Source organism: Mustela putorius, unplaced genomic scaffold, assembly GCF_011764305.1.
Source record: "Mustela putorius furo isolate JIRA1106 unplaced genomic scaffold, ASM1176430v1.1 tig00003845_pilon_pilon_pilon, whole genome shotgun sequence".
Classification (NCBI taxonomy): Eukaryota; Metazoa; Chordata; class Mammalia; order Carnivora; family Mustelidae; genus Mustela; species Mustela putorius.
In genome coordinates this window covers 28,761,133-28,776,432 of record NW_025421998.1, presented here as the reverse complement: position 1 = coordinate 28,776,432, position 15,300 = coordinate 28,761,133, and the positions used below count along the sequence as shown (strand labels likewise).

Below are 15,300 nucleotides of genomic sequence, written 5' to 3'. Positions count from 1 at the left end.
TTTTTAGTTACAGTGCAATATTTTACTTTTAAATGTCCCAAACTAGTATTTTGATTTTACAGTCAGTAAGTTTTGATCATCTCTCATCAGTAAAATAGAAATCTTTAATAATTATGTTTCTTCCATGGCAAATTTAATCTGACTTTTAAAAAAATATGTTGCTCTGCTTGGGGTAATCTCTTAGTTAGAGATACATATATTTGCCTATTCATGTTTGCATTCACGTCTTTTATCTTCCTGAAAAGGCAATACACTTTTAAGAGTGTATCTCACACACACACACACACACACACACACACAAAAAGAGTGTATCACACAGTCATGGTGATACCATGCTCCATGAATCTTAATGGAGCAGAAATAGTGTATTTCACTTTAAAGTATCTTAGCTGTAATATTGCAACTGGTATTTTCATCTACATTGGTAAGTAGGTAGTTACACATTGTCCAGGATATGCGATCCTGCTTCCTGAACTGAGGAAAGGGGCAAGATCCAGACTAGATGTGAAGCACTTTTCCCAGCAGGCTACCTTCTGCTCCTGACCAAGGAGGTCACAGTTCGGAATCTTTCCCCTACTGAAAAAAAACCCGGGGGAGGGACTAGACTCTCCTGTGGCAAAGAGGCTGTCACCAGCTTATTCTCTGCCAGGAGGAGAACATTTCCTCGCTGAGCTGTTTCACAGTTGGGTGCTATTGGGGAGGTCATGAGTCACTTATGTGCTGACTTCCTTACAAAGCTACTCTTGAAATTGATGATGTTTACGCTGTAAGTAGCGAGTTAATCGGAAGTCCCTGAGCTTCTGCTGAACTCTTGGGGTCTGAATGACTAGAAGTAATACCTTATACCATTTGTGGTAATATCTTTTTGTGTGTGTAGCTTTTAAAAAGCATTTTAAAAACATCTTCAAATATTTGTATTTTTCTCTTTGTAGGCCCTTGTTTTATTGTTGTTCTTTCTATAATAAAAGCAATACAGGGGTGCCTAGGTGGATGAGTGGCTTTAAGCCTCTGACTTGGGCTCAGGTCATGATCCCAGGGCCTCTCCGCGGGGGGCCTGCTTTCCTTCCTCTCTCTCTCTGCCTGCTTCTCTGCCTACTTGTGATCTCTGTCAAGTAAATAAAATTTAAAAAAAAAAAATAAAAGCAATATAAATGGTCTTGAAAATATAGGGACATATAAAGAATTGTGCGCCCTCTGATGATGTCTATTCCAGCTTTTTTCCACTAACCATTATACTGTGAGCATTTTCTTTAACATTCTATTATAATATCATATTTTTCCTGGCCCTTACACCCGCTACCCTGATGTCACAGTCACCAATGATTATTCCATGTTATTTAAATAACATGTTTCCTCTTTAAAAAAACTAGTCAGCTTCCTGATATCTAAATCTTCCTCTGCTTTCCTAAATGCTTTCTTAGGACAGATCTTTTGGGGTAAGATAACTGAGTGAAAGGCTTTAATTTTCTTATGGCTTTTGATAAACAACTGTACATTGCTAATTTCTCATCAAAGTCACTATATTAGTACCTTTTCTGAATTTCTGAGGCAAAACTGTGTATTACAACTTAAGAACATCATTACTAGTTTGATATGAAAAATGTCATATAATCTAAACATATTATGTAAATATCTATATTTTACAGATTTATTTATTTATTTGGGAGTGGGAGGAAGGGCGGAGGGAAAGAGTGAGTATGGGGCCTGACACAGGACTTGATCTCACACCTCTGAGATCAGGACCCAAGTTGGAACAAGAGTTGGATGCTTAACCAACTGTGCCACCCACGTGCCCCTGTAAACACCTATTTCTTTGAATTTTAGTGGCTGTGAATTTACCTTGTCATGTTTCTTAGCTGTTGGTTTCAGGTGTATTTGGTGAAGTGCTTTACCCATCATTTGCTTACTTTACATTGACTAAGAATACATTGATGTATTCATTAAAAATCATTTTCACAGCCTTTTATATATTATCAATGTTAACATTCTTTTTCTCTTAATATATTATTTATTTATTTGACAGAGAGAGAGAGAGAGATCACAAGTAGGCAGAGAGAGAGGGGGGAAGCAGGCTCCCCGCTGAGCAGAGAGCCCCATGCGGGGCTCGATCCCAGGACCCTGAGATCATGACCAGAGCCGAAGGCAGAGGCTTAACCCACTGAGCCACCCAGGTGCCCCTTGATGTTAACATTCTAATGTTATACATATTAGAAGTAATTTACTATGTTCGTTGTCTCCAAATTTTTTGTTCCTCACAAAGAAGAGTTTTCTATTTCATGGGGACAAACCTGTAGATTTATATGTCTATGATTTCTCACTCATTATGCTTAGAAACTCTTTCCCCAATAAAACAGCAAATATATATTTTTTTCTAGTTATCTTGTGATGTTATTATTACCATCGCAATTTACATTTTCTATTTACACTTACTCAAAGGTACCAAATTAATCTAGGAGTTAGATATATACAAATTCAAATTTTCTTTTCTTTTAAATAACGAGTTGCTTCTGTACTATTTTTAAATAAGCCTTCTATGTTTGTTGCAGAGAAGAGCTATTCTTGAAGGCCCAGTCACTTCCAAGACAGCGCAATACTTTAGCTCTGAGAGAACTGACAGGTGAATTATCTGCAAAGGAATTACCATTAGGCTGCTATTATCGGAGAGCAGAGTCCCTGACCTTTACCTGCTGCTTAGTACCTAAACGTCCTTTGTCCCTCTCCACGTTACTCTTTTCATTTTAAATGAATTGCCCTTCACTGAAGATCTACATTTAATAATGCCAAATATATTATCCTTGCTCACATTAGGCAAATGAATAGTCGACCTCAGTTCAAGCATGGTTTTGATTTAGCTGAGCGGTTCTTACTTATCACTTTTAGAGTGGAGAAAATTCCATGAGTTTAAATCAGTGGCCAGAGATTACATTATCTCTTTGTAAAGGAGCTGCATTTTCTAAATGGACTGTGCTGACATCTCACTGTCGAGATACAGTCTGCGGAATGTATCCTCTTCCAGCAGGGAATGAAAGCGGCAGAGAGAATGGGAATGTAAAGTAGGCCAACGTGAACCAGCCGCTTCGTTGCGGTGGCACAGATTCCTGTCTCTAGATCGCAAAAAAAAAAAAAAAAAAAAAAAAATCCTAGGAAAATATATCAATCCCAACTGTATTTTATTAGAGATAGGATTTCAATCAACGCCTATTTTTGAAGATTCGGGTAGGGAAAAAAAAAAAATAAAAAACACTGAAATAATCTAATAAACAATAGATCCAGAAAGAAATTTATTAAAGCAAGTTTTATATCTATGGGTCCAAAAAAAAAAAAAAGGAAAGAAAGAAAGGAAAACCAAGCGTTCCACGGAAGAAAGGAAAAGGAAGGGACCACACGGGAGTAAGGAGATGCCAGGTGTTTATGAAACATGGAGTCCTGTAGCCACGGACATGGCCTAGAAAGGAGGGAAGGGGAGCCGGACAAACAGGATACAGAAAGAGAATAGCAAGGATAATGATGAAGTGTTACATAATGTGTGTGAAATCAAAGTCATAATTTCTTCCTGTCAGGAGATTAAAGAGAACAATAAAAAGTCGTGAGTCAGAGCTATGACAATCTCTCAAAGCCACATGAAGTGCAGTTTAAGCGTTAGCAAGTGTCCCAGTTACAAAAAGGGAATCTAGAGATGAAGAGATGACATGGAACTGAAGTCACCCACTTTGACTGTCATGCTCATAACCACGGGCCATTTTCTATGAGGAGAATTACACAAATAAAGGCTTTAGAACGTCACCTCTCAGCTCTGCCACTCTCCCGCAACACTGGCAGGGGTCTATAATGTTCCTAATAATGCTTCACACTTTCACCTTCAAAGAGCTTTACTTTTAACCCCCCAATGCACCATATGCTATGTCGCCAACTTGATAAATGGAAGGACCAGTCGGGGAATATAAATGAGTAATCACGGGAAGCAGAGTGCGCAGATAAGGACCAGATCCTTCGCGATGGAGTCAGCGTTTTGTGATCTAAGATGTATTTAAAATTTACAGAATAATGCCTACAATAAAATCATTTGAAGGAAAAGGTACATGTAGTGTGTTAAATGTGAGTTTGTTATCTCTGTTGAGGACTGGTCCTTGAGAGTCCTCCCAATTCAAGTTCACATTTAATTTAGGCACGAGGCTCCCCAAATCTCTGAGAATGTAAGTGAATTCAACATTAATGTGTATTACGGTCGCATTTTAAAATGCTTGGGCCTTTAGAATAAATCCATTCTTAAAATAAATAGTATACACCCAAATCACCAAATGGGGAAAGTTAAGGGAAACAAACAAATGAACAAAATCCTGAAGGTGTGGATGCAGCCTGGAAGGTGGTTAGGCTGGAGACCATTCAGCCTCAGGAACCAAGGATCTGGGCCATGACCTGCCTTTGGCCTCCAGTGGTACCCCACCAGCTGCATTTCTCTGGCATGGAGGGTGGTTGGTATACTTGTTAGTTAATTGGGCCAGTAGCCAGAGATATTTCTTTTCCTTTTCTCATATTTCCAGAATAGGAGGGACTTTTTCCTACATATTTTTCACATAAAGATGCGGAGTTGAGTCCACCCACTGTGAATAAATTTAATTTAGCTGTCTTTCTACCTCAATTTCCGTCAACTGAAAGCCTACAGTACAGGGCAGATGTGTAAACTGGGAAATCTTCCCGACTTCTTTGTTGTTGTTGTTGTTATTCTACTTAACACCGAGACCCTCAACAAAATTCCACATGAAACAGGGCTCTGGTGTGGTTAAAGAGGCCTCTAGGCTTAAGGAAGGTAGGTTTGCTCTTCACACCAGCCCATGGGCCAGTCAAGCTCAAATGTTTGAGCTGTCTTTCAGGACTCTGGCTTCGAAGGGCAAAGAGCATCCCATTCCAGGAGGGGTTCTTTTTGTTCATTGAGTTTTCTCACACTTAAAATCACATTACTGTGTTATAGTATACCGAGGTATGGCAAATATTTCCACAAATGACATCATCTCAAGTATCACATGTACACACGGTATCAAAATGCGGTCCATAGTAAAAAGGGAAATTCAGGTTTAAATGTTGCTAACCTTCGAACTAGGGTCATTCTCAGTTACAGCTCCAAAACCCAAAAAGCTATATCCATGCTTTTCCATTAGACTGTTAACAAGTCACCACTTAAGAGTCTCCATATGCTATTCAGCTCGCTTATTGGGTGATATCCAGGAAACAGAGTAAATTCCTTTTGCACCCATTGTTCTATTTCTCCATTACAGGTGGTAGCATGCCCTAAACGCTCTTTTTCTGCACAAAGGCTGTCAATGTCTGGCTCTAGCTCTGGAATTTAAATACCGATTGGTGTTCTTAATATACCACTTGGTATCTAAAATCTCTATAAAGATGGTTCGTTGATAGTTTCCAGTTTTACTTCATTGGTTTTTATAGCTTTTCATTCCTATCTGTAGACTGGCAGAAAACTAACTATATTCAGAGGTTTAGTTAGATAATAATGAGAGGCAAACATGCATCTTTGAGGGCTGTTACTTTAATGGAATTTTTTAAATTCTCAACTATGGCTGATAATATTGCGCTCGATGACAGAGATGGGGATAGATCTCTTAGGTTCAACTAAGTAAAACTAGGTTTGCCTCTGTTCATTTGCTCCTAGCCCTCTCTGTTTTCCATTTATTACCTACATTTTTCCAATTCTGCAGTTGAAACCTGATGAAAGGATCATCAAAACAGAATATGGGCTACTGATTCGAAGTCTGCAGAAGAAGGACTCTGGAATGTATTACTGCAGAGCCCAGGAACACACTTTTATCCACACCATAGTGAAGCTGACTTTGAATGTCATTGAGAACGAACAGATGGAAAATACCCAGAGGGCAGAGCACGAGGAGGGGCAGGTCAAGGATCTGCTGGCTGAGTCCCGGCTGAGGTACAAAGACTACATCCAAATCCTCAGCAGCCCGAACTTCAGCCTCGACCAGTTATGCGAACAGATGTGGCACCGGGAGAAGCGAAGACAGCGAAACAAGGGCGGCCCGAAGTGGAAGCACGTGCAGGAAATGAAGAAGAAACGGAATCGAAGACATCACAGAGACCTGGATGGGCTTCCTAGAGCCGTGGACACGTAGTTGTCTTTTTAATTTAAAGAAAAGAATTCTTTACCTGCAAAAATACCGCCTTCTGTTTTGTGCACCCTGTACACTAACTCATAAGAGCTTTCCATGGAGTTTTGCTAAGGCAAAGCACACGAGAACAATGATCTGAATAAGACTATATATGGCGAATATGGCCTAGTAAGGGCAAATAATTCTTCTGAACCAGTTTTCCAAGAACTAAACACGTACCTGCAAAGTATCAGAATTATCCTCAAAATGGGGGCTTCACAGTTGTAAATGTTTGCTGTGCCGAGTTTTTGAATTTATTATGTGATGTAAATCACTGAGCGGAGTGAGCCTCAAATTTGGTATTATGATAAGGGGCTCTATTTCCCTTGTATGGCCATTAAGCATGGACTTGACCATGCCGTTGTGCTGTATATGCGTTCTTAGGAACAGATACATCATTCCACTCTAGAACTGGCTACCCTGTGGTTGGAGTTGGAGGGAAGACACAAATTCGTACAGCTCACGCTATCAGCAGGAACTTTCACTCTTGGTGCAGGGTCCAGGAATTTGGAGAGGTGCGTTATTTCAGACCACAGAGGTTACATTCGGTGTACAGCAGTGTGACTTACTGAAGGATATAAATGTTCCTCCCAGGGCTCCTTGTGACTTGTCAAGAGTTAACAAGTTCACAGAAAGGAGCTGTTGCTCCGTTATGTCTTTTTGGAATGTATACTGAGCTTCCAGGGATGGAGCCCTTCATAAATATTTTAATAAGTGACGGGAAAACATTTTAATAAGGGAAACACCGTGATGTATCCTGCATCCTAATGGAAAGGCCTGCAGATGGGATTTGTTAAGAGACAGAAAGGACAGTGATAAATTCTAGCTTTGGGGGAAATTCATATCCTCATAAAAAGGAAGAACAATCACAAATAAACTGGGCAAAATGTTATGTAACTTTATTCACTAGAGTGTAAATAGCTGCCAGTTTGAAATACATCTGTTAAAAAAAACTCCACCTTATAACAAACTGCTAGTGAAAGTCTGAGGAAAAGTAAATTTTCTAGATCATGAGAAGAATGAACACAAATTTATTTACAACCAATGGGATTTCAGTAGTACTTCCTCTCTCATTTTCTAAAATCTCATTATACTCTGTAAATTATTTCCATTTACTGCCTTTATTCCCTCCTGAATATTGGATTATTGGATTTTATTTGAGTGACTAGGAAAAGAACAATATATACATATAGAGAGAGATAGAAATAGGTAGACAACGGTGATGGGGAGCGGGGATATGTATTTGTTGAGTAATAGAACAAATGCAAACATGTTGACAACGGAAAGGGTTAAATTAACTCTTTGACATCTTTTCTTCACACAATCTTTTTGCATTTCCGAGATTGTATGCTGTAATTCAAATAGCCTTGTTTTAGTAATTTAATAATAAATAAGCCTAATGCATGTAAGGAAACCAAACTCACAGCATTAACATAAACATTCTTCACATTTTGTTCGCACTTTCAAATGTTTCCAATTTGACTCTCCCTCTCTGCGGACGTATGGTATGTTTCCTGCCTGTTGGAGCAGAACTCACCTTTCCTTCTTGGACCACGAACCCTTTGCCTTCTTCTGTTTTGCCTCTTCACGCCCTTTTTAGTGTGAAATGAAAAATTAGTCACTTCCTCACATGGAAGGCAGCCTTTCAGAAAACTAAATAGCAGACATTGCTCGTCTCACATGCATTCTGCGTGTCTTGAAAGAAGAGCCTGTGAGAACCTGTGTGGTTAGAGGGTGCCTTCTGAGAATTTCAGTATCATGTCTGTGGCTGCCGTTATGTTCGGAACATTCAGTCTTACATTCACTTCCTTTGCCTTGCTTACCTATCTCAGAGTAATCACACGGCTGTACGAAGTTAGGGACCCCTTTTGAAATGATACCCGTGAATATTTGTGGATGTTTCACTAGATGGAAACCTTAAAGTTTTGTTTTGTTTTTCAAAGTGAACCAGAAACAATCACTCTTTAAAAAGTAATGCGGAAGAATAGCTGTGGGGTTTGGGGGGGAGAATCAGGCTGCACATTGTGTATCACAAGGAAAGTGTTTGTGATTCCTGATCTGCTGGGTTTAAAAGTCCCAGGAACTTGTGGCAAGCTCAAAGCAAATAAATGGGAGCATGTTTCATTTTTTAAGATTTCCTAAGATTTGTATATCAGACAGTCATGATCAAAGTATAGGTGACTTTGGGAAAATTACATGAAGCTCAAATGTTAGGATTGACCTATGTAATAAATTTGGTTTTCATCAAAATATGAATGCTCAAGCCATTTTTAATTACTTTTTTCTGATCTTAATTATTTAGATAAAATTTGGGTAACCTCTTTTACTTTACAGCTAATATTTTGGCTGCTTTGGATCTAAAACAGTAATTTATGATAATTGCTTAAAATATATTTGAAATATTGTAAATATTGGGTAAACAAAATGTCATAGAATAAAAAAAAACATATGGGCAAAGGTTTATGTGTATTTATAAAAACAGAGGACATCTAAGCTACACTTAATTTTTTAACCTTTAACTGACTAGAACACTTCGATGGACAGTATGAATATATTAAGTCTAGAGATGAGATACAATATATACTTCCTCACCACTGAAGGTTTTACCAAATTTTCCTTGAAATAATGAAAAATGAAATTATAGTTAGTAGTTTTAGATATGTTTAAGAAATGGGCTATCTATGGAGAAGTCTTAAAATGTCTGCTTAGTCTTGGTTTCATATTTTTCTCCCCTGTTTTGAATACATACGTCTTTAACTTGCATATTCTCTCCTGCATTTCATTCCAGCTATTTATGCTGCTAAATGGAATCCTGCCTTTCTGCATACATTTACATTCAATTTATTGGGAATTTTAAGAGTTTGCTTAGAAACGAAGAGTATAAGTAATTAATTTATGTAGATCCTTTTTTTCCTCCAAAGAGCTCAACACACTACATTCATATTACTGAATAAACATTTCTGAAAACCAACCAAATTACTTAAGAGATGGAAAAATAGTCACAAAGAAATTCAGAAATTTGCAAAAGCTACAACAGTAGAAGAACTGCAGTCTACACCAGATCTCTTCAATCTGTTGGCTAACTGATGCTCATTTACAATATGCTGCCTACAAAATGGTCTTACTATTGAATTCTGCCTTTGGTCTATATTTCAGTTCCTTTATGCTATTAAGTTTTGTTCCTGCTGAATTGTATACTCGATTAAAAAACAAGTTTTCAGGGGCCAGTGCCTGTTTTTCAACATTATCAAAATTAAGCTTCCAAAGACAAGTTTCTATTATCCAGATGGCCACAAAACATGAAGTTGCACAATAGCATTAATTAAACACTGATTATTTTAAACTTAAGTATAAGCTATATTTCATATATATCATAAATACAAAGAAAAATTAAAACTGAAACAGCTTCTCTTTAGAATGTTACATTTGTCTTAGACAACATGTTGGAAAATTGATTAGCCTTATTGAGAATAGACAGTTTAGAAAAAAAGATATTTCAAGTGTTTTTATAGAAAGATATACTTTTCTCACAGGAAATAACCAAAATCTTTAAATAACTTGGCTTACATGTGAGGTTAAAAAATAAGATCTAAAATTCCAGCATTCTACATAGTGACAGTGCAAAGACAGGAACATGCACATGACTTATACCTCTCATTTAAATATTTTGTAGTGTAAAGTATTTATGGTAAGTTTGAGATAGATGTTTTTTTGGGGGAAGGGCAATAATCTATCAGTTAATCATGTAATTTAATTCTAATATTGTAAGTGGCTACCAATCAATTTCAAATTACAGTTTTGCTATTTTAAAAGAAATGTAGTCTTGTAATCTAAAATAATTGAAAATTGTCAAATGTATATTTTGGTTGTATTATAATAAAACACAAACATTAATGTTCTATGGTTATAAACAGAATGTTGCAACGTGTGTGTGCAAGTTTTGTTTTGAAACCTTAAATATGGTAACCGGATTTTTGACATGGAATTGCACTAAATCCATTACCTAAGAAAAAATCTCCTGGTAAACTTCAGTAAATATGTTTTTCACCATAAGTATGCAGTAATTTCTCTTATGAAAGAAAGGTATATATGTCTCTCCCCAATCAATGTAGTTATATAGCTACACTTTACTGTGATCTAAATTTAGACTTTGGCACACTGACATAAACATTACCATCACAAGTAACAACTTTTTATTTTTTTTTTTTTTAAGATTTTATGTACTTATTTGATAGAGAAAGACACAGGGAGAGAGGGAATACAAGCAGGGGAAGGGGGAAGTGGGAGGAGGAGAAGGAAGGGGAGAAGCAGGAGCCAGGAACAGGGAGCTCAATGCGGGGCTCAATTCCATGACCCTGGGATCATGACCTGAGCCAAAGGCAGCTGCTTAACGACTGAGCCACCCAGGCACCCCCACAAGTAACTACTTTTAAGATTTCCAATGATCATCTTATGAGATTTGAAAGTACTCCTCTATATGTGTAGCTATATGAGTATAATTTATTAAAGGAGTTAGTGAGGTTTTTGTTTTTGTTTTTGCTTTAGAAAGAAATTTCTTTTAGAGAAAACTATGTTTCTTGCCAATTTGGTACATTTTGTGAAGGAAATTTTGTATTTGTAATAGGTAATATATACCCCCCAATCCTGGTTATGAAATAGCTTGTAGGGATACTGTACAAAAATATGTCAGATTTTGTGGCTGCTCTGGCAATCTCTAAACCTGAGAGTTTAAAATAACATATAATCTTTACAAGAAAAAAAATACTTTTATAAGGGGCACTTTTAGTAGAATCTTACTAGGATCATGTCCAAGTCGTTAGTGTAAATAAAACACAACACAATATTAATAATGGAGAAAATTCCAATTGTATTTGTTTGAATGTAGAAAAGTCCATGAGTAATTCTCAAGATGAAAGAAACAAGAGTTTAATATTTAAGTTGAGAATTAAATCATCTATAACCACACAACTTGTTACCTACGTGAACAGTTTTTCTAGCCCATGGAAGTCTTGCATCAGGAAGATGAAGCCGCAAATTACTTTACTGTTTCTTTCAGAAGATCATATACATTTCCTTTGTGTGTATATTGGTACAAACATACATCTTGGAGACTAATTTGGCACACCCAATGAAGTTTAAAATGTATATATTCCAAGAATCAGCTTTTCACAATTAAGTGCATACCCCTGAGAACCTTCAAAAATAGACATTTTCAAAAATAGTTATTGTAGGATTAATTATAATAGAAAAAAGAGAACAATCTGTGTGTTCTACAAAAGGAGAATGGATGAATTGGAAGTATAGTTGCTAAATGGATACAGAAGCTTACATGAGAAAAAAAAAAGATCTGCAGGATCAACATAGAAAATTTCAGAAACAATGTCAAATGAGTACAATCAAGGAGTGTAGGAATGCAAACAGAATAATACTGGGCATATCAAGTTTAAAGAAGCAAATGATACTGCTTATGGATACATACATTCATATGTAAGTAGTAAATATATAAAAAAACACTCTGGAAAAGTTAAGCACCAAATTCAAATAAATTTTCCTCAAGAAACAAGAGAATATAGGGAGATACCATTGTTTTAATTCGGTTTTATTTTCTTAAAAAAATATCTAAATCCAATGTTGTATTTATATTATATTGCATATATTTGTAGGAACTAGTATATTTAAATGTTAATAGTTGACAAAGTTGGGCATTCAATTACCATTTCAATATATCGTTCTCTTACAGTTCTGTGTGCTTCAGGTATTTCACAGTAGAACACAAATTAAGGCTCTAAGTCTCAGAACAAATTACTCTATTGTAAATTCGAAAGGATGAGGAAAAGAGAGAATAGTGTATAGAAATACTAGGTACTCAACCATTGTAATAGACGCAGCCCTCCAGTTCCATTTACTCTTACATTATGGACTTTTCCGGACACTCTGATTTTTTTTTTTTTTTTAAACATGACAGCTAAGAGTTTGGTTGGCCTCAGGGACCCTGGGATAATGTTGAGTTTTCAAAGTAACACCTTATTGTTATGGAAATGCCTAAGGCATCTGGGATATTGAACTTTCGTGCTTAATATGCCAAAAAGACTCCAAACAGCTGAGTTGGCCTTTCTTGGATTGAACACTGTTCAAGGTTGATGTTTAAAATATAGAGTTTCTTCTTTCTGGCTTACATATCAAAATTATAAACTGACTTATACTCTTTAGGTAACTGAAGAAGGAAGAGAAATACTTACAATTTGCAAAATGTCTTTAAATGGTCCCACAAATCATTACTTTGTGTAGGAAAGATTTTATATCAATATAATTTGCCCTTTTAATTTACTATTATGTTTTGTTTATGTATAGAGAAGGGCCAAAAGGCAGCCCGACATTTCTCGCCTTTTACAAATTCTCAATTTTCTTGGGTCCTGTCAGGGAGGAGCTAGTGTGTTTCAATATGTATTGCAGGAATATGCGGAGGGGGCATATTCAGAGAGTCTTAATTTAAGTACATAAACCTAGCAAAGAAGCAAATGAAACCAATTCATGAGATGGGAAGTTATCGTTTAGAATCAGGAAAAGGATTATTTAACGGGCCACATCCCTCTAAGCTTTTAATATAATGAAACTAGTATGAGCAATTATCTTCAATTACTGAATTGTATTATAATTGTAGCTCTTCCATACAGGTCATTTTTGCTATTGAAAAACAAATAAACAAAAACATAGAATCACCTGTTGTAATTTGCGTTGTTGACATTTGGAAGCGATCTCGGGTTTCAGTGGCCACAGGCAGTTTTGAATGAGAATTAACATAACTTACTCCTATGGGAAAATCATAGAAAGCTGGACAAGAAGCCAAGGGTCTGATTATTAGGAACTGTATGATTCAGATTAGATAGAGACTTAATCTTATAGACAGAGGGGGACATTTCGGTATTTTTAAGCAAAAAATTGACAGAAAAAGATTTTCATCAAATTTGCATATTAGATGCAGTGAATCATGTAAGACTGATGATTCACAGAACTGTACCCCTGAAATAAATAGAGCATTGTATGTTAATTTTTAAAAAACCTCATCTGATGGTAAAAAAATAAACTGCATATGAGAAATAAATATAAAATGAAAAATGACTTCTCAATTTCCATGTTTTGCAACTGGATATATGACAGTTAAAAAATAAAAGGTAAATACAGCTGCCCCCCCCCCTTATGGGCAGCTTCATTTTCCCTGATCAACCATGACCTGGAAGCAGATGATCCTTCCACTCACCAACCGGCAGGTAACTCATAGCCAAATGCTACGTCACAGTGTCTGCATCCGTCATTGGCCTCACTTCATCTCCTCCCGAAGGCATTCTACCATCTCACATCATTGCAAGAAGGGTGAGTACGGTCCAATCGGGTATTTTGAGAGAGAACACATTCGCTTAACTTTCATGACAGTGTATTTTTATAATTACTCTATTTTATTATTAATTATTGCTATGGATCTCTTACTGTACCTAATTTGTAAATTACATTTTGTCATAGGTATATATGTAATAGAAAAGAAAATCATGGTGTATGTGGGATTCAGTAATATCTGCATGTTCAGGTGTCCACTGGTGGTCTTGGAACGTATCCATCACTGATAGGGAGGATTACTGAAAAGGGGAGGGTGGGAGGTCATGGTTTCAACGTTAAATACTGAGTTGGGAATGATTTGAACAGTGTCTGGTAAGCAGTCTGATATACGGACTTGGTGCTCAGGAGAAATGAAAGCTAGAATTATTCTGTGGTCATTGACACGGGTGACAGAAGCAGGTGTGATAAGGCATGCAGTGAACATAAGCAGAAGTGGGTGGTCAACTTGGAGCTTAAATTAGTGTGTATCCTGATGTAAATTATCACTAATTTTTCTGTACTTTAATGAGATATTTCTTAGGTACCAAAAAGCATACAAAATTATGAATTTGCCCTTTTTTTTTCGCCAGAAGCTAAATTGCTTGACAACTAAATCTCTATTCTTAGTATCTAGCAGTGTTTAGCAACTACAAAAGAGTTAAACAAGTGTTGTGAAACAACAAAAGAGTTTCCCTCAAAATTATTGTGATTCTTTATTTAAGGAACTAGTAAGAAAAGAATTCCACCAAATGGAAACATTTTTAAAAATTCCTGCTCCATGTGCTTCTTTTTAAATTAAATTGGTAAATTGATGAAGGTCTATTTTCATTTTGAATGCTCGTCTGTTTTAAACAACAATTACAAACTGGTATTGTTGGGTTTTTCCTCCTGATTCAGGTGGACTCCATGCCACAAACTACAAGATTTAAACTGATAGAAAAAGGTCCATATAATTTAAAATGGATGGTTTGTTTAAGCACAGGACTTTGTGCTTAAAAGCAGCTTTGACTTAAAAGAAGTCTTTAAAGAAAACTTAAATGATTTAAATTCATAGCGTAGTCAAGAATATAGATTTCTCTGACAGATATCCTTTGTAAATAGTATTTTATTTTTGCCAAAGCATTTTCCTGTTTGATTCACATGTAAGAGCACATAAGTGTTAAATGAAATCTTGGGAAAACATTCTACTAGATCTTTAAAGCCAAGTGCTCAATAAAAGCAAACCAAAGTTTTAACAGTTTATCAATTCTCATCCCTATAAATGTTATTGGATTAGGTACACTGCTTACATTTACACATTTTATCTCTTAAACAGCAAAGTAAATTTCTGTCACTTGGAACTATTATGATGTGTTACTTCAGATGCATTATATATCTTAAAAGTGAAATACCGACATATGAGAGTTTTGATTTTAATTTGAACACAGGATGATATATGTAATTTGCAGAAATCAGTTCTTCAAGTTCCTATGTCTGAAAAACAAACATTCCTAGCTATAGCAATTTGCTTTCTTTGTGATTATATAAAAACAAAAACAAACTGCATTCCTCCCTTTTGGATGCAATATAAATTAAAGCTCTTTGTCAATGTATTTATACAACAGTATTTTACATATCAAGTATACAAATGATCTAAGGAACAAAAATATAAAAGTAATTATTTTGGTAAAAGTAGAGAGTTGTCTGAGATTTACATGATATAGATGTGCATCTGAGGATCTAAAAAGGAACTCCATACCACGCAGATTTAGACAAA

General features: G+C 36.1%; 1 protein-coding gene across 4 annotated transcripts in view; it reads left to right on the top strand.

Annotated features, from left to right (window-relative positions):
• Window positions 1–10,226, top strand: part of SEMA3D (semaphorin 3D) — a 203,165-nt gene extending 192,939 nt beyond the window's left edge. For 3 of the 4 annotated variants that reach the window (XM_004739634.3, XM_013060789.2, XM_013060800.2), the window contains one exon: window positions 5,712–10,226. In XM_004739634.3, the coding sequence (XP_004739691.1) occupies window positions 5,712–6,137 (426 nt within the window). In that variant the 3' untranslated portion in view covers window positions 6,138–10,226. Of the gene's footprint in view, window positions 1–2,546; window positions 3,117–5,711 lie in introns of those variants that run through there. The other variant, XM_045089753.1, reaches the window with a different exon arrangement.
• The last annotated feature ends 5,074 nt before the right edge of the window (window positions 10,227–15,300 follow it).